At 45.7% G+C, this 20,606-nt stretch overlaps 1 protein-coding gene across 9 annotated transcripts in view; it reads right to left on the bottom strand.

Moving 5' to 3' along the window:
• Nucleotides 1–20,606, bottom strand: part of ATP8A2 (ATPase phospholipid transporting 8A2) — a 651,437-nt gene that overhangs the window by 246,104 nt on the left and 384,727 nt on the right. For all 9 annotated transcript variants that reach the window (XM_086715021.1, XM_086715056.1, XM_086715049.1 and 6 more), the window contains 2 exons: nucleotides 19,813–19,996; nucleotides 14,760–14,870 (listed from right to left, as the gene is read on the bottom strand). In XM_086715021.1, the coding sequence (XP_086571147.1) occupies nucleotides 14,760–14,870; nucleotides 19,813–19,996 (295 nt within the window). The remainder of the gene's footprint in view (nucleotides 1–14,759; nucleotides 14,871–19,812; nucleotides 19,997–20,606) is intronic.

Below are 20,606 nucleotides of genomic sequence, written 5' to 3' on the forward strand. Positions count from 1 at the left end.
GTAACATCCAGCTTGACAAATCCTCTTAATATTTTTATTTTCAAGATGTCCAGGCTATTTTATCATGTAGTTTCTTATGATCTTTAGCATTTCCTTGTTTGTTTTGATGCTTTTATGTGTAAAAATGTATGTGTACGTCTCCGTGTGCACATATTTCTTCCTAGTCCAAGAGTGGGGTAGGTCTATTTATTCACATTGACTTTTAGAGTGAGACTTGTCTTATTATTCCTCCGATGTACTTAACTTCATTTTTAAGTAATATGTATTTTAATTAATACTTAAATTAAATCTTTTCTGACTCATTGTAGGCAGAAAAACTTGATTTTAATTATTATTTCAATGTTATTCTTTAGAATTCACTCTACTAACTTAATTAGCAACATTAAAGCCTTAGTTGGTTTGAGTAGAATTTAGGGTTTTTTTTTTCCCATTTATGCTTATTGTTCAGAAACCATTGATTAGCATTTCTTGATGTAGGCAGATATGACTTAATGTTGTGAGATTAATGTTGTGACAGATGCTATAGAAGCAGGAGAAAAAGGGGCCCCTGGGTGGCTCAGTCGGTTGAGCGTCCAGCTTCAGCTCAGGTCATGATCTCTTGGTTCATGGGTTCAAGCCCCACGTCCAGCTCTTTGCTGACAGCTCAGAGCCTGGAGCCTGCTTTGGATTCTGTGTCTCCCTCTCTCTCTGCCTCTCCCTCTCTTTCTGTCAAAAATAAATAAACATTAAAAAAATTTAACAAGCAGGAACAAAAGGAGAAGCAGAGGATCAATCGTGACTCCTATCTGCACGGACTCCAGCTAGAGTCAGGTGAACCATGGCACTGGCCATAACTCCAGGGGGAGAGTGACGCAGGCAGAGGTATCCCGTGAGAACTCCTCTGGGAGGCACCCCGGGTACTTCCATCGCATTCGTGGTTCCATCTTCCATCGGATACGTGGTTCCTGTAAGTACATGGCAGTGCTCATTCTGGGAAGCACTGCTACAAAGACGGGCCCCCAAGACCAGTGTGAAAACAACAGCCATCTGCTTGGTGTCATTTAGGTGGGAAGAAAAATCCATGGTGGCTATATAACTTCCCTATAGTGAGTATTCCATCAATATTTTCAGATCCTTTTGGGGTTAATGCAACAACATATTAGGACTATTTAATGTGAGCTTTTAAAATTTCCAGCAAGAATTATCAAGCCAAATGCGTATTTCCCATCAGCTAATGATACTATGCACAGATCAAGAACAAGAGAGATACCAGTGGCCTTTGTCGTGACCTATCAAATAGCAAGGAAATTTTTCACAGCATTGCCTTTTTGGGTAAGTTTCTCTGGCAAGTCTCTCCACACTTGATCTTAGCCAAAAGGCCGAGAAGCGATCTGGCAAGTCTCTCCAACAACAATAACAAAAAAGGCAGCAGATACAAAATGCACCCAGCTTTTATAGATTCAAAATATACTCGGGAACGGAAACAGCAAGAAGAGTCCAGGAGCGTTTATTTTCCATTTTCATACCAACGCATAGTAGTCGCCAGGATATAGTTCATTGTTGTTTGTTCCTTTTTTTTTTTTTTTTTTAATGTTTGTTCTTGAGAGGGAGAGAGAGACAGCGTGCAAACAGGGCAGGGGCAGAGAAAAAGGGAGGCACAGAATCCGAAGCAGGCTCCAGCCTATGAGCTGTCAGCACAGAGCCCAAGGTGGGGCTCAAACCCAAGAACCGTGAGATCATGACCTGAGCTGAAGTTGGATGTTTAACCGTCTGAGCCACCCAGGCGCCCCACTGTTGTTTGTTCTTATCGGTTCCAAAGCAGATGAGTTTCAGGGCACCCTGAAGGCGGGTGTAATTGATAGAACCCTTGCATACTTTAAGGCTACCATTGGCCCAGGTGAAAAATACCCGCAACGGGCATTAGCACTTTGCCCCATGCAAGTACTGACACTGTCTTTGTGGACGGCACACTTCCGACTTGGTTCACCTAGAGGAAAGGCTCTTTTTTGAACTCTAATGCAGGCATACATCTCGGTCCAGGGCAGCCTGGGAGAACTGTTTTCAGCCAACAGGAGACGGCTTGGCCTTGAGAGAAACTAGTGAGACTCATGCTCTGGGAGCAAAGGAAACTCACATGGATTCCTTCAAGCAAACCCCCAGAGAGTGGACTGTTTAAGGAGCTGGAGTTTTAAGGGACAAGTACATCAGTTTCAGTGTTTCATTTATTTTTTTTTAATGGCTACAATTTTCTTTATTTTGTTAGGAACATAATTTATGGTCAAATTGGCTTCCCTGCAACAGCCACTGCTCATCCCAACAGGTGCCCTCCTCCATGCCCGTCACCCACTTTCCCCTCTCCCCCATCCCCCATCCACCCTGTTTGTTCTGTGTATTTAAGAGCCTCTCGTGGTTTGCCTCCCTCCCTCTCTGTTTGTAAGTATTCTTCCCCCTTCCCTTCCCCCATGGACTTAAGTTCCTCAAGATCCACATATGAATGACAACATACGATATCCGTCCTTCCCTGACTGACTGATTTCATTCAGCATAACACCTTCCAGTTCCATCCACGTTGCTGCAAATGGCAGGATTTCATTCTTTCTCATGGCCAAGTAGTATTCCATCGTATATATAGACCACATCTTCTTTATCCACGTGGTTTGTATATACAGTGTTTCATCTAAATGCTCTCAGGCAACGTGTGACAGCATCGAGGATTCTCGGCCAATTAACGACATCTGTAAATGCCCCCCTGGGTGCGGGGAGAACACGAGGCCACAGATTGTGCCGGAGGAATTATTTCTCAGTCATAAACATATGACCACATTACTGGACTGCAGTTACTTATTAGCACCTGAATTGGTAGCAATGCACGGGCAGGAGGCAAGCAAACTCCAAGTTAATCGAATAGGGTTACTCAAGGCTGTTTTGCTCTGCAGCGGTTATATCCAACTGCAGCATATAACAGGAGCTGTGTTTAAGGTGGCACTACCTAAAGAGGTAGTAAGGAAGACTTACCTCCTCCTAGAAGGTTCCCAGCAGAGGGTGGGTTAGAGTTGGCTATTGCAGGGCAGATTCCTATTCTGGGAAGAAGGATGAACTAGAAACGCCTCAGGCCCTACAACACTGTAGTCGAAAGACTGGTCAAATATGAAATACCTTCAAATAATGCTCAGTGGCTAACTTGAGGGCTCTCTGGGGCCGGCCCCATGCTAAAGGCTTTCCTGTATGGTTTTACTTAATCCTCGTAAACTCTTTGACGTATGCACTTTATTACCCTCATTTTACAGAGAAGGAGACTGAGGCTGGGAGTAGCCAGGAGGCGTGCCCAGATTTGCAGGGCTTGAGCTGGGAGCAAAGCCCCCAGGCGGTCTGACTACAGAGCCCCACCCCAACCTAACATTGCTGCTGTCTGCTAACCGCCGTCCCCAGCGAGATAGCAGATGGAGGAGGGGTTGGAAGAAGACAAGTCTGGGTTCTTGGCCCTTCTCCTCCCCAGAAGGATTAGCAGAAAGTGTTCCCCAGGCCAACTCACCCCTCCGTCATCATCATCGCCATTATGATCAGGGCTATTCCGGTCGCATTTAAGTTCTTCCTGCAACCACAGTATTACTTCCAGTCCGGTGCCTTCCTGGTCCCTGGCTCACAACCCCGTGGAACTGGGCTTCCAGAACTCTCCAACCATGGGAAATCCTATTTCTATAGTGGAATACTACTCAGCACTAAAAAAGAATGAACCACAGACACTCACCACAATATGGATGAACCTCGAATGGGTTATGCCAAAGATCATAGAGCGGTATAATTCCACCCACATGACCTTCTAAGAAAGGCAAAACTATAGGGTCAGAAAACAGACCAGTCATGGCTAGGGACTGGGTGTAAGGGTAGGTTCCAGACTACAGAAGGGGCGTTGGGGGGCTGTTTTGAGTGATGGCAGTGCTCTCTATCTGAGGGTCATGGCACTGACACTATCATATGCATTTGTTGAGACTCACAGACTGAACCCTAGAAAGGGTTTATTTTCTTTTTTTCTTTTAATTTCTTTTAATGTTTGTTTATTTTTGAGAGAAAGGAAGAGACAGAGCGTCAACAGGGAAGGGGCAGAGAGAGAGGGAGACACAGAATCCGAAGCAGGCTCCAGGCTCCAAGCTGTCAGCACAGAGCCCGACGTGGGGCTCGAACTCAAGCACCACGAGATCATGACCTGAGCCGAAGTCGGAAGGAAAGAGTTTATTTTGTTGCATGTAAATTATACCTCACAAAAAAATAAAGTGGTATACCAGTGCACCGTACTAATAAAAACCTTCAAAAGAAAAAAGAAAACCAATAAAGCAAGGCTAACAAGGAGGTAAAAGCTCCTAGTTAGTAGAAGAAGCAACTTTCAGATGGACAAGTGATTGACAAAATGACCATCCAAACAACATGCAGCTTAGTTAAGGGAACAATAATAAACCTCATCCTCTGATCCTTGGATGAAAGAGGCCAACATTTTAATCAATATTCTTTCACCGGCCTGCTCAGGAGGTACAAGCAGAATTTAATAACACTAATATACTTTGCCTCCCCTCACTTTGAAAGACCAGGCAAGAAAGCACATACATCACTTCTTGAGCCTTCTTTAAATAGCCCACTTGATCTGTCAGGGCACTGGAACTAAGAAATGAAGGGCATGCTAAACTCCCAGAACACCTGTTGGAAAACCAATATAGTGGCTCAAATGAAAACCAATATATTGGCTCCAGTGAGTTGTCAGTAGGCAGTGAAGATTATTTACCACCTAAAAGTACAGGCATTTACCAGAGGAGAGATGAGCTTCCTGATGTGATGCTTTTTTAACCGAAGCTATTTCAACTAAAGGGCAAATCCAAAAAAACCCTAAGTCGAAGAAAAAGAAAGATGAATTGCATTCTTATAATCATACTTCGCTTGCTTGTAAAAAAAAAAAAAATATTCAAAACTATGGGCCAAAATCTATTTCTCTTTTCTAAGTCAGGCCGACAAGTTTAGAGAAAAGGAGAAGAGAGGGTCCTGGCTCCTGATCCTCTCAAAGCAAATGGAGGTCAAAAAAACAAAAACAAAAACAGGCGATCATTTTCCATAACTGGAATGATACACTATGAACCCCCTTTGCCTCTTCCCACCACCTTCTCCTTCGTCTGCTACAGGAGGTGCTCTTTTCTGTTGTCCCCTTATCTCTTCCACAACCTGTGACTTTTAACCACTGGCAATCAGATGTCATGGAAATTTACTTGCTCAGAACAGTGCTACTCTGGTGCACAGAGATGAAAATGGATAGACAGGCACGATCAGGGCATTTGTGCTGAGACACGTTTACAAAGTTGATACCGAGAATTAAAGGAAATCTGATTTCAAAAGTCTTAGGACAGCTGGTCTCTACTAGTGGAAGAAAGGACAAGAAGAAATCTAGGAGAGTAAGCAATGCAGAGTAAAATGGCAAGAAAAACCCAATTGGTAAAAATCACTTTCACCAGAGTGAAAATCTAAGAGTTTCAGCTAAAATAAAAGCTAGTGTAAGGTAGGAATGTGTTTAAAGAATGCAATCAAAATTATCCTTTATTCTCTCTCAAAAGATGAGGTTAAACAAATTCTAAACCTGAATTAATCTTCTAATACGTACTTAGAGGGTATATTCTCTGTATGAAAATTCCACAAGGAAAGATTTAAGTTAGACCAGAAAGATATTTCCTAAACAGAAATCAGAAATATAATATGCTGGGGCGCCTGGGTGGCTCAGTCGGTTAAGCACCCGATTCGGCTCAGGTCATGATCCCACGGTTCGTGGGTTCGAGCCCCGCATCGGGCTCTGTGCTGACAGCTGGGAGCCTGAAGCCTGCTTCGGATGCTGTGTCTCCCTCTCTCTCTGCCCCTCCCCCGCTCATGCTCTGTATCTCTCTCTCAAAAATGAATGTTAAAAAAAATTTTTTTAAAATATATGCTACTTAAATAATCCTTTGTATTCTAAACACATTCATCACCACTCCACCCAGACACACAGAGCCCAAGAGATTCTGACCTGTCAGCCTCTACTGAAATGTGTTTAATTGATTATCTGTTTATTGAGCAGTGTGTATTTAGTCCGGTCTAGGGCCAAAGTCAGAAAGAAAGGGTCCTTGCCCTTAGGGAAGTCACAAGCAATTTGGTAAAAAGAAGTAACATTCCCCCTGATGAGAACCCAGCACTAAATTATGCAGGTGTTACGTCTGAGTGCAATAGGACCTAAAGGAAAGGAAGCAAGTTGGCATAAGGGAGCTTTAAGGCACAAGGCGATGAGGTGGCCCCCCTTGCTGGGGTGACTTTGTCTCTGCCACAGCACCAGGAGGGCAGGAAAGAATGGGCGCTCCAGAATAAGGCACGGTTTTGCACACAGCAGACCTCTCAGAGTTCACATCACCCCGTGAGTCCTTAGCTTGATTTTGTTTTTGGACTCGCACTTTTTTTCCCCCCTCGGGGAGGTTTTATGGAGTTAAAGACTCAATCTTTAAAACATCAGGGCCTAAATACATCTTTTTTTTTTTTTTTTTTTGGTAGAACGTTGGATCTTTACAATGAGCCTTTCAGGTAACACAGCTGCAAAAACATCATTAAAAAAGCATATACTGTCACATGGAAAAGGCAGCAAGAGTCTATTTTTGTAAAGTTCAAAGTGATGGTGTATCTTGTAGGGGAATCCCTCCAGACTGCTAATATTTCTGTGGCTTTATAAAGACGCCTTTCTGCCACCCCTCCCCACTCCTCTACCTTTTGCTGATAAACTCCCAGCTCCGCAAATGGGCAGCAACCAAGTAGGCTTGGAGAGAACATTCCTGCGCCCGTGTGCCGTCACTTCTGCGGCCATCTTCCTACTGAAACGTAAAACCCAGCAAACTACACTTCTTCCCTGTTGTTTCCTAGGGGCCTGGTGACTTCTGGCATTTATCACGGAGCTGGAATACACCGGGAGGGTTAAGTGGGGCAGACAGGTGCGGGCCTCTCTCTGGCAGGCCATCGGAACCCTCTCCTCCAGCCCCCCTCGCTTGATCAGCCTGTCCTCATCCCGCCAGGTCCTAGCTCAGTTCCTCCTGGCAAGCCGAGGCCCCCACGGCCGTACGGCACCACTTGTGACAGCTCTCCCCGCACACCGCGCGCGGTCTTCCTGTAAGCCGGCACCCGGCACCGTAACTGTGCCAGTCTTCCCTGCATCCCCTACTTTCTTCCAAGAGCAGGGGCTCAGTCGGGTTCATCTGGATCCCAGGACCCCAGAGTGCTTGGAGAATGAGGGTGTGTGAGGCGGGGAGAGTACTGTTCAGAATATTCCTACTTCTGGTGAATTCCCATCCTGTAATTGCCCACTGGGAAGCCATTCTTGAGACAGTTTTCCTTCCGACATATTAAAATTGTAAAGATTGCTCAGTAACTATCAGCTCCAGACAGGAAACGGCAAGGTGGTCACGGAGTCCACAAGCTGGGACGTTCCTGGAATGGAACTGGCCCCAGACATCTGCCCTGGGGGCCCTTCTCTCGCTGTGCCACCAGCCCTGTCAAGTGGGGAAGAACTCTGCAGAGTTTGGGCCCCTGGTCCCAGCATTCCACCTGCTATCAAGGAGGCAGGCAACAACTAATGCTTAAAGCTTTTACCAGAAAACGATGGTTTCATATGTGATGAAGTCACAGCCTGTACAGATAGGTCTCGATTCCCCTTCACCTATTAACATGCTAACTTTTAAGCTCGTCACTGCAATCTAGCCCCTCAAATCAGGGCTCTTTATCAAGAAACCTAAAGCCACCTCTCACAAGGCAGATGGACAGGACAGAAGAGGGAAGCTTAGCTATCAGGAATTTGGTCTTTCACCATAAAGAGATCTCTTATGTGTCAAGAATGAAACACGTTCTTTTTTTTCGAGGTGGGTTTAAGTCGTGCATTGTAACTAAAAGGAGAAAACGTTATTGGATAATATTTTAAAGTTTTAAAATGTCTATTCTTTGTTGATTCTAAGATTTAAAGCAAAATCTACCCAAAGCCCATTTACAAGGCAGCCCGGGTTACTCTTGGGAAACAGATGCCAGTTTGGAACAGGGCTCACCAAATCCACAGCATCTCTCGCACGTTAAGGCTCCACAATGAGAAGCTAGTCCGATGATATGTTTTAAGGCTCCAAATATGAGAAGGAGCTTCACAAATGAGAAGGCTCCACAAATGAGAAGCTAGTCAGATGATAAATGAAAGAAGGGGCCACCTACAAGTCATTGAGATATAATTATTCTCAAACAATAATGATCTAAAAAATGGAGGAAAAAAAAAACCCAAACCTCTGAGGTCTGACAGCAAAAAACTATATCACAACAAAAAAGATTATGTGTATGTTTTCAGAAAAAAATACAAATTCGAAGTACTTCTCTGAGAATATTTTGGGTGAAAATGGCAGTTTATACATGAACCATAATTCATTTTACTGTTTTAGTTTTAAGGTACGGAAAACGAAATGCTGGTAAACATTTTGGAACGTTCTAGAGCACGGGCTTTTTGTTGTTTGTGTTAGGCCTGTCAGATACTGACAAGTCTTAATTAGCTTTCAACAAAATTCTGTTGGTTAGTTGCATTTGACCTCAAATTGCAGTGGTTTAAATCTGTCTTATTCAGTGATATTTCCAGACCTCCATGCCAAATATGCATCCCAGTTCCTGGCCAGTATCTCATGCCAGTCTAATGACCCCAAGAAAACATTAAAATTCCTTATACGTGTTGCCAAAAATAAGCAGACACTCTAAGTAGTATAAAATTCCCATTTTTCACATCAATACCTAAGTTATTGTTATTCTCTATACTAGGAGCCACCAACTCATCGCCATCGTAATTATAATAATCATAATTTCAAAGTCTCATCTATTTCAAAGATGATTTGGGGTCTTGTCTTTACATCACACATCAAAGTTTATAAGGGATCTGTATCGTAATTTTTTGGTTTATTTTTTATTTTTTATTTATTTTTTTATTTAAAAAAAAATTTTTTTTCAACGTTTATTTATTTTTGGGACAGAGAGAGACAGAGCATGAACAGGGGAGGGGCAGAGAGAGAGGGAGACACAGAATCGGAAACAGGCTCCAGGCTCTGAGCCATCAGCCCAGAGCCTGACGCGGGGCTCGAACTCACAGACCACGAGATCGTGACCTGGCTGAAGTCGGACGCTTAACCGACTGTGCCACCCAGGCGCCCCAGTATCGTAATTTTTTGAAATGCAGGTTAAAGTCAAGTAACTTCCCTATTATTTTCCTATTTGAATTTTATTATCGTTAAAACTTTTCTCCATTCCGAATATTACCTTTCCCTAGGGGTTCAGAAAGTCTGAGGACAAACCAGCGCACCTAGTAAACGCTTAACATGCGGAAGCTGTTATGCTTTGAAACTTTCTTAGGCTTTGTACCCTATTCCGGGAATTCTGAGTAGCGAACCCGTACCTTGTTAAATAGCGTAGGAACTTTAAAGGATTTAATCAACCCTTCTCTCTCTGGGAATTATCACCAAGCAGTCGCATGAGGACTTCAAAAATGTATACGGATTTTCCCCCCGTCTTTACATTTACGGTAAATGCCTACCATTGTGGAAATCAAAGAGTTTGTTTTGTTTTTTTTTTTTTTTTTTAAATCAGTTGTTCCTTTCTGCTTATAAATTATGCTGGGAAACAGTTACATAATGGTCATGATTTATGCTCCAGGTTAAAGCTACAAAATTACATTAAAGGTCTCTGCTTGCCATCTGCCCTACATATTGACATAGGGGTTTTCTGAAATCGCTTTTACTCTGTCACTCGCTTATTCCGCAATGAAAAAGGAACCCCAGCTTCTAACAGCAACAAAGCTCCTGTCTAGTTATTTAGATCCCTTCTCTGGCCACTCATGTATCCCACCCAGCCCTACCTCCTCACCTTCGCTAATTTTATCCCTACCTCTGACACACAAGGAACGCACCCCCTCTAGCTGGCTGACAAGAGCCCCGTCTGCCCCACAAGGCTAAGACGTTCTGCGCGGTCTAGCGCCCCCAGCGGAAATTTACCTTCTGAGAAATATGGTCATCCGGTCACAGCCACAAACTTAGCGTTTAATCACTGACACAAAACAAAACTACACGTAAACAAAACTACGTAACTTCACTACACTGAAGGTTTGAAAAAACCTTCAATGAGCTCTCCAAAGCATAGGGTCCTGGCTACACATTTTTGTTTCCCTCCATGTGACTCAACCAACAAAGTGCTGGTGATGTTCTTTTTAAAATTTTTTGGCATGTTTTTTTATTATGGTAAAATACACATAACGTAAAGTTTACCATGCTAATCTTTTTAAAATGTTTATTCATGGGGCGCCTGGGTGGCTCAGTCGGTTGAGTGTCCGACTTTGGCTCAGGTCACAGTCTCGCGGTTTGTGAGTTTGAGCCCCGCGTTGGGCTCTGGGCTGATGGCTCAGAGCCTGGAGCCTGTTTCCGATTCTGTGTCTCCCTCTCTCTCTGCCCCTCCCCCGTTCATGCTCTGTCTCTCCCTGTCTCAAAAATAAATAAAACGTTAAAAAAAAAAATGGTCAAGTGTCATGAAAATTAAATAAAATAAAGTGCATAGAGCACTCATTAAAAAAAAATGTTTATTCATTCTTGGGGGGGGGGCAGGGAGGGAGGGGCAGAGAGAGAGAGAGACAGAGACACAGAATGTGAAGGAGGCTCCAGGCTCCTAGCTGTCAGCACAGAGCCGACACGGAGCTCGAACTCACAGATCTGAGCCCAAGTCGGGCACTCAACCGACGGAGCCACCCTGACGTCCCTATCCTAATCGCGTTTTAATGTACATTCACACCATTGGGCAGCCATCATCACCCATCTCCAGACACTCTTTGTGATATTCTGGGCATCGTCTACGAGAGGCAGACAGAAAACTGCCAGTTGGTTTCTAATGATAAAAATCCAACATGGGGCGTACGGGTGGCTCAATTGGTTAAGCGTCCCACTTTGGCTCAGGTCATGATCTCACAGTTTGTGGGTTTGAGCCCCGCGTCGGGCTCTGTGCTGTTGGTGCAGAGCCTGCTTGGAATTCCTCCCCCCTCCCTCTGTCCCTTCCCAACTTGCATTCTCTCTCTCAAAAACACATGAACTTAAAAAAAAAAAAAAATCCAGTTTTAATGCATAGAACCGTAAGCATAGTAAAGGAGTATCTTACTGTGTGCATTAGCAGCACTAATAACAGATGAGGAGGGATGGAGTGAAATATAAGGCCGGTGACAATCGGGATCCAGACCACGAGGGGCAGGGGCAGGAAGGCAGACCTGGGGATTCCATCAGGAGCCATAAGAACCTTGAAGAGTTCAAGGATGGGGCACTTGAGTGGCTCGGTTGGTTAAGCATCTGACTCTTGATTTTGGCTCTGGTCATGACCTTGTGTCCTGAGATCGAGCCCTACGTCCGGCTCTGCACTGGGCACAGTGCAGAGATTCTCTCTCTCCCTCTGCCCCTCCTTTGCTTGTCTGAGTCCGAGGGGGGCAGTGACGTTTGTTTACTCGCTGCCACCATTTCTGAGTGTCGATGTTCCAGAAACTGTGCCAGTCACTGGAATGAGTCAAATGTATGTCAGAAGGCTCATCCGGGCTGCATACAGATGGTTGATGGAGCAAAGCTAGCGGTCTTTGCTATCATGCAGGCAAGAAGTGCTAAATAAAGGCAGCAGTGGAGGGAACAGAGAGCCAACGTTTATGCATCTTTTGTTTTGCCTATTAATAGGGTGACCATGAAATCACTGATCCCATCGTTTTGTTCCTATTTCATAATCACTCTAACCAATGGTTACTTCGGCCCGAAGAAATTTTACATGACACGTCAAATAGCACTAAGGTTTGTCAGCAAGAAGGAGCTTGTGGTACAGACTTATCAACTGATCGTGCGTGACGGTCAAGGCACTGTGGTGGCAACGCTCAAATTAGATCACTATCATTTCGGTCGAGTATTTATGGCCTACTTAGAGGGAAAGCTGTTATTCCGCAAGGCTTTTTGTGGGTGGGAGGGAGAGGACTTGATCATCAATCTGGGAAAGGTGAAATAGATCAAGAAGCTACTCTGTGAAACAGCACGCGATGAACCTGTGTGTAGTGACGGGAATGGTCCCAAAAGTACGGTGTGAGGTCTAACATGGGCTGCAGACCGTATTACAGAGCATGAGGACCTGTGTGTAAAAACACTGATTTGCTTGTATATGTGAACATGTCCGTAAACACAGCAAAGGGTCCCGAAAGAATATGCCTAAGCGAGCAGGGGACGAGAGTGGCGGGGACTTTCAGTTTGCATTCCGTCTTGAGGTGAGGAGAGAGCCGTGGGTCCCGCAGGAAAATCAAGTTTCATAGGTCAGTGGACCAAGTGAGCATCACAGGCTCATAGGTCTACCATACGATCTTCACTGGTAATTCAAATCACCATAATCCTCACGGCAATGCCTAAGACTCTAAGTGTGTGTGTGCGTGTGTGCGTGCACATGCCTACCTGTGCGTCTTTTGTCACTCCGCCAAATTGCCTCTTGACTCTATTTTTAAATGACTGATAGTATGTGTATCAGAGGTCGTTTGACACGAGAACTTACTGGTTGTTGCCAAGGGTTTCTCCTTGAGCTACAAGAAAACCATTTGAGAGTAATACGCGATAGAATTCCTTCTCAATTAGCTACAAGGTAACCCTCAGAATGCAAAACTATTCATCGCAAAGGAGCAAATCAAAGTATGATAAGCTTCGGTCTTTCCGTTCAAAACACACTAAAATTTCCCGTTTTTAAAATTACACTTAAAGTGCATGTTGGTGGCACAGAGGCTATATACACACCGAGTCAATGCTCCGGGCGCAGGCGAGGATTTTGTTCTCTTGGTTTTCGAATGAAATCTCCTAGAAATACTAAATGGAAAATGGAGACCAGAGTGGTGGAGACTTTATTTCATTTTTAAATGTTACCAAGAATGTTTTTAAAGGCTGTTTACAAAAGACTGTTTACCGCTGTGGCTCAGCTACAATCGAAAAATTAATGTAAGGAACTCACACGGCATTTTCAGGGTTTCATTCCAGATAGAATTTTCCAGACAGACAAAAATTATACTCTTCTCATCCTTAGCCCTCTTGAAATTTAAAAAAAAAGGTGGGGCGGGGGGCAAGATAGGAGGTGTAAATGACTAAGCACTTCCTGGGAAGAAGTTCTGGGAAGCCAAAGGGTTGGGGGCTTCATGTAAAATGTCCTGATAAGAAGTCTAGACTATCTGTAATTTGCTGATTTTGAGGAAAAACAGATTGTTAAGAAATCTTGTGAGGCCAAATGCTACAGGAGCTGAAAGTGCATGCAAAACTTCGGATGGCACGTGGGAGCAGGGATTCCTACACTCCTGCAGACCACAGCACTGATTATCTATGACCCCAAGTGACATTCAGGAGTGACTCCTATCACGGAGGGAAAAAAAAGTCACAGAAACAGAAGGACAAACATATTTAAGTGCCCCCCTCCAAAAAAAACCCCTGTAATAACGCAGACAAAAGGAAGACACAAACTATGAAACCCGTCATATCTAGAAGTTCTTACTTGGCATGGACTGAACTGTGTTATTACGGCACAAGACGAGCAGACACGGTGAGCAGACTGCCTTTGTGCAAATTAGCAAAACGCATCTCTTTTTCCTGGTTTTCCTACATCTCTGCCCCATTTACCCCTTCGGCTGGGCAGCCTTGTACAGTGAACAACCTGCACAACTCAGGAAAATTACCCACTAATAGTTTAGTTACAGAGTGAGTGATGGGAACCTATGTGTTTGACCCGAATATTTGATAGGAAAGGGTAGACAATTTGGTAAAGAAATGGCTAGTCAAACCACTTGTTAAATTCCCTGAGCTGAGTACATTAAAGATCCGCATCAGAAAACGTTGATCTATGCCTTGGTTATTATTTCTGCCAAGCATTGAGAAATCAGACACAAAATAAGTCGTAACAGAATGCCATATTGACACCATCCACAATTAACATTGCTTTTCTATCTCTCTGGAGCGACCAGCTGCTTCCTCCTTTCTAAACACACTTGGAAACCTATTAGTCAAGATGGCCTCAAAAGCCACCCCCTTGCAGCACAGCTGTCCTGGTGGTACTCCCACTGAGCTCACACAGAAAGGGCCCGTTCCACTTTTCCCTGGGCCCACCCTTCTCCTGCTCTAGTCCCCCTAATAAGTAAAATAAGTCCACCTGCAATTGAATCAACATCTTGAAAACCAGCTTCACAACCCAGTGAGTTCAAGAGGTATTTTTAATTACCTTGGTTGCTTACTCCCCAGCCTTCCCCATTGAAATAGTATGGTCCAAATATCCCACAAGTGACAAATCCGTGCTTGGGTAACGTGCAGGTTCCATGAGAAATACAGCAAGAAGTCAGACCCTTTCATTCTAGGGAAGATAAGGATGACTGGGTTGCCTAGAAACGTCCCAGGGGTCACCAAGACAGGTGCAAGCATCTGCCACCCAGGCGCTGACCACCCTGGGGGGCGCGGGGTGTGAGTGACAGCAAAGTTCCACTCGGGCCAGATGCACAGTCTCCGTGCACCAGTGGCTCGGCATGAGGACCTCCACCTGCAAGGTGCCCCCTGCTTCCGAGAGGCCACGTGCGTCACGGCTTTCCCATATGTCCCCCCCCCCCGCCACCTTTTCTTCAGCTCTACATGAACAACATCCTCTCTTGAAGTTACCTTAAATACGTGAAGGCCTTCCGCCTCGACGAAGAGGTTAACCTTGCTCACCTCGATAATGTAGAGGACCACGTTCTTGTAGAAGCAGTACAGTATGCACTTGGTCACGCGGTTGTAGCTCCAGGCGCCGTGAACCAACAGGAGCTTCTCCAAGTAGGAAAACTGAGAAAGAAAAAGAATGAAGTTCAGGACCGCCCATCATTTAGGAACAGAAGCCGCAAAATGGCCTTGGGAGACGGGTAAGGGAGCAGAGGAAAGCGGAGTGTGCGGATAACCCGAGAAAACCGCTCCCTCCCGAAAACAAAAGGCAAAGCTTTCAGGTCCAGTGAGGACGACTAAAATCTCCTCTCAGATCCACCTAATTGTTATTTTCCCCCAAACACAACAGTGGACCTCCAACTGTTATTCTCCTGACGTTCTGTTTACACAAATACTTTTTTTTTTTTTGCCGGGGCAGGAGGGTCCTCAACTCTTAGGAGAAGGTGACCACTTGAATTGGAAGAAAAGCAAAGCAACCAGATGCTTCTCTTCGACTAGATTTTATGGTGACTTCGGGAGCAAGGGACAGGAACGCTCAGGCACCAGTACCCTTTTTACCAAAGGGATGCACATATGTGTACATGACCTATTTCCACCATCAGCCTGCAGGTTAAAAGCAACTGCACGTGCACAGAGGGGCACCTGCAATCGGGCACACACACACAGCCTTCACTTCTACACTCATTGTGTCCTCCTTTTTTGCTTCCAACCAGGGAACCGTACTTCTTGCTAGAGTGCTATGCAGTCAAGAAAAACAAAAAACCAGCAGGCAGCGGGTACGAGGTCGACGATGGTGTAATGGCTCTCGCTGCTTGAAATACTGAGCGATATCCAATATCAAATGAGATATTTGAATCTTCTTTGGGGTAGGAGGGTCTTCGGGCGCCACTTGAATCCTATCCGCTTCCTCTTAGCCTGGCTTGGCTTTTTGTGTCCTACCTCACAAAGGTCCCCAAAAACGAATACTGAGCTAGAAGGAGGGAAATAAGGTTTGTTCTTTGTTGCTGTTGTTTGTTTTTGTGGACCGTGTCGTGCTCCGGTACAAAGGCACCATTAGGGGCAATCCTATTTAAATTCACAATGTCTACGCATTAATTAGTCTTGTGTCACACTGGTGTCCTGTCGGTTGCCTTGAACTACACCCTCAATTACCCACTCCAAGTCACAGGGTCGTCGTCGTCCTCAGGCTCACTCTCCTAAGAGAGATCATCAGGCTATATTGAGAATATCCACAAACATTAGAAATTCAAGAAACGACAGATGCTGGCAAGGATGTGGAGAAAGGGGAACCCTCCTGCCCTGCTGGTGGGAATGCAAACTGGTGCGGCCACTCTGGAAGACAGTGTGGAGGTCCCTCAAAAAGTTAAGAATAGAACTACCCTATGACCCAGCAATTTGCACTACTAGGTATTTATCCAAAGGATACAAAAGTGCTGATTCAAAGGGGGCACAAGCACCCCAATGTTTATAGCAGCTCTATCAACAATAGCCAAATTATGGAAAGAGCACAAATGTCCATCAACTGAATGGATAAGGAAGATGTGGTGTACATATTACCAATGGAGTATTACTCGGACATAGAAAAGAATGCAATCTTGCCATTTGCAACAACATGGATGGAACTAGAGTGTATTATGCTAAGCAAGATAAATTAGAGAAAGACAAATATCATATGATTTCACTCATGTGGAATTTAAGAGACAAAACAGATGAACATAGAGGAAGGGAAGGAAAAATAAGATAAAAACAGAGAGGGAGACAAACCATAAGAGACTCTTATATCTAGGTAACAAACTGAGGGCTGCGGAGGGGTAGTGGGTGGGGGATGGGCTAAATGGGGGAGGGGCATTAAGGAGGGCACCTGTCGGGATGAGCACTGGGTGTTACATGTAAGTGATGAATCACTAAATTCTACTCCTGAAACCAATACTACACTATATGTTAACTAACTCGAATTTAAATTTAAAAAAAGTAGAGTGGCACCTGGGTGGCTCAGTCAGATAAGCATACGACTCTTGATTTCAGCTCATGATCTCATGGTTTGTGAGACTGAGCCCCACATGGGGTTCTGTGCTGACAGCGTGGAGCCTGCTTGGGATTCTCTCTCTCCCTTTCACTCTGCCCATCCCCTGCTTGTGTGCACTCTCTCTTTCTCAAAACAAACATTTTTTAAGTAGAAAAAAAGTGATGCGTGCAAAAAAAATTCTTTCGATATGGCAAACTGCCTATTTCTGATTACTTTTGACATTAAATTTAACTGTAGAAAAGAAAATTTCTGACTAGAAATGCAGTATTTAAAAACAAAACCGTTCTGTTTCAAGAGGAAACCACACAATAGGTTCCACTAGCCCTAAAGATCTGACACGACATCACATTTCATGAGCTGTTCCAGGAGATGGGGGTAGGGCAGTCACTCAACTACGTACTCCAAAAGCTAAATGGCCACTTCAAAATGGCAGGAGTAGGTTCATATGGAAAAATAAAACTCCCCATAAAAGCTCATTAAGGATTCCAAAGGGGATTGGGGAATCATAAAATAACTGGCTAAACAAATAAAAAGGAAGTTTGCATTTGACCTGGACCCCCTGATGCTAAACTTCGGTGGGCACAGAGAACATCTGCTAGAGTCATCCGGAATGACTCAAGTGTAGCGCTACAATGATCTGTTTTCAGGAAATACACACACACACACACACACACACACACACACCCCCTAAATCAAAATGCTATTTTCATGAGGTCGCTCAAAAGACGCTAAGAAGGTTGGGGGCAGGAAGGATCCTCTCCTGAGGAGAACGGGCAGCCGAGGGCTACAGTCGCCAGCACAGAGTGCCCACGGGCAAGGCAGCAGCACAGGGGCAGCCGTGAGTCCCAGCAGCTGCCTCTGACGATAAAAGCACAGGCGGGCGGAAGAGAGGTAGAACCAGAGCTTGGCCTCTTTCATCGTTTTTTCCCAAGGACAAGCCTGCGAGCTACATTTTCTTCCTTCGGTATACAACCTTCCGGGGCACTTCCTCAAAGATCCGATCAAAAGCGTATTCATCCACGTGAAATGAAAAGACAAAGCACACGATGTTAACTTCTGCCAGAGACGTTTATCATTTCACTAGGGGCAACGGGACTCATAAAATTGTGGCATCTCTAACTTCTGACTGAAGCGGCCGAGGCACAGTGTCAGGTGGGGAAGGTGTAAGGCCAGGAAGAAGGCTACCCTGAAGCAGCAGGACCCCTCCCCAGGCACGGGCAGGACCACGGACAGGAGAAACAAAGACCCACAGACACATGGGGCCGTGCATCAGTTCCTGTGGCAGCGGCTAGGACACTGGAAGGGGAAGGAGACCCCTAACTCACTCACACTCTCTCTCTCTCTGTCTCTCTCTCTCTCCTCCCTACCCTGCTTTCGTGCTGTCAACTTGAAGAGAGCAATCACTGCTCCAGATCCCACAGCCTATTAGTATGCAGTTTCAATAAAGCAGGTCATGGAATCTCCCTTCCCCAGACATTTTAAAGAAAAAGACAGGCAAATATTTGCCTGGAACTCCTAGGAAACCTCTAAAGATCCCTTCCAGCCACATGATGCCATAACTCAAGTATTTAATAATGCTGGGGTGTATAACATCTACAGTTGCTGACAGACTACAGGAAGTGGGAGTCTCACAGGCCTCGGAGTGGTGGACTCGGGAAAGTGAACGGGCAGGTGTGCGGGACTGGTCCCCAAGGTCACGTGCAGGTCTGGTGTTCTCTGACCCCCGATGCTCGGACCCGAGGCAGGTCACCTAATGGGAAGGAGCCCCAGTGTTCCCACCTGGAAAATCAGAATTCCTTCCCCTACCAACTTTAGCAATTACCTTGAGGATTTCTTTGAAATCAACAGAGAAACAAGACTGATTTCGTGGGCTTTCCGGAGCCAGGAGGATTTTGTAAATTCCTCCCTGTGTCTGCAGAACCACGAGCCGGGAGGGAGTCTGAGAGGTGATCTAATGCTCTAGAACCCCGCTCCGGGGAGGGAGAGCCCCCAAGCTGCGCAGGACCAGCCCGCAGCCCTGGGGGCGTTGGAAGCTCTTTCACATTGTATACGCAGCCCCCAATTTCAGCTTGAAGGGAGAAAACGCCACTATTACTTGTGTTCACGTGATTAAGGTTAACACATACTTGAAATGACACAACACTGGCTAACCACCAAACGCGCAGGCGTTTTATCACAAGTTACTGTAACCTGTAGACAGGAGGCCATGATCGGTGTCCATTGTGAGGTCTAGATTTTCTGGATGATCAAGGGGGGCAAATGACCTAGATCTGTCATACCTAGGGTGAGGCGGTTGGCTATTTTCCTTCAGGTTTTGGCTCTCTCTGAGGAGCAGACATTTCTCTCATTGTCAGGTCATCTGTTCAGTAACTACAAAGTACACTGGGCCCCTCTGCGGGCAACATGTGATCCAGAGAGGAACGGGCTGCACTTGGTCTGGCAGCGAGAGGCTGTTTGCTGTTGACCGTGGGTTCATCTCAGAGCAGCGGGTCTGGGCAGCACCCTGGTTATGGCCGTAGAGAAGGGTGGCTGGTGGTTGTAAATCACTGCTTTCCCCTGACTTTCAATGCCTGATGAGAGAGTGTTCTAGCGCCTTCTGAAAAGAGGAGAGACTCTGGGATGGGGACGGTAGAGAATTAATGTTATGAGCATGGCCATCCTTTAGCAAGGGATGCCGTAAGGAACAGGACCAGGACAGGCAGCCCATGTGGGAGTTGAGGGTGAGAGGCTCTCATCAGCAGGACCCAAGACCTATCCGTCAGGGACGATGCCTCGTCTGGAGGACAGAGAGCTCGGCCAACCTCACCGCTGACAAATACAACCGCGACAACCACAACAACCCGCAGCACAGGGCCCTCAAACCGCACAAGAGCAAGACCACAGGGAAATGCAAATACTCCGGCGATTTTGTCTAGACACAACTGCAAAAGAGGGGGCAGGGTTCTTAGGGCTGGACCGAGGTCAAGCACCAACCAGGCCTTCATGCCCGGCTGATACCTCTGCCAACGGGACGGGACAGCTGGTCAACGCGCCTCTGACCTGCGCGATGGCATAATCCGAGTTGTTGGTCGCCTGCATGCCTTCGTTCCCGCTGATCCCTACACCCACGTGAGCGGTCTGGATCATCCCAACGTCGTTGGCACCGTCCCCGATGGCAAGGGTAATGGCCTTTACCCGCTTCTTAACCACGTCCACTATCTCAGACTTCTGCAGAGGAGACACTCTGTAAGAGAAGAAAGAAATGATGACTGGATGCGTCTTTCCAGAGGAAACAGCTGTAATCTACATTGAGCTGCATTAAAAGGGCAGTTATTGGACAATTTCCAAATCCAATACATACGTTTTATGCTCATGTGCAAAGAAGCTTTCAGAAAACAGTAGCTTGTGGCTTTCAAGTAGCTGCCAACTTCACAGATGAAATACACAAGTCAAAACTAACTGAAAACACGGCCTGTTTGTAATCGCTCTGCGCGGTGGTAACCATACGTGCAAACTCCTCAGGGGCACGTGTGTCCCCCCGCCGAACGATGAAGGCAGGGAAGCTGGATACAGAGGTCTTAGGAAATGTCTTCCAAAGAAATCAGAAAGCTAGCACAGACCCCATTTTTGCTTTGCTGTACATCATACACAACCCAGGGCTGGCAAGGGGACCGTCTGTAAAATCGGCTTTCACAGAAGGGAAAGAAAATTGGCATGGCTTGAGAGGTGCGGAAAGAGGATGAGGGTAAGGGAGAAGAAAGCCTTTCCCTTCTCCACCTCAGAAATGGAGGCAGTGTCTGAAGGGCAGCCAAGGCACAAGGATTTAAGAAGGGGGGGGGGGGGGGCCGTCACCG

This window comes from Puma concolor, chromosome A1 (genome assembly GCF_028749965.1).
Source record: "Puma concolor isolate L17-30 chromosome A1, mPumCon1.1.hap2, whole genome shotgun sequence".
NCBI lineage: Eukaryota > Metazoa > Chordata > Mammalia > Carnivora > Felidae > Puma > Puma concolor.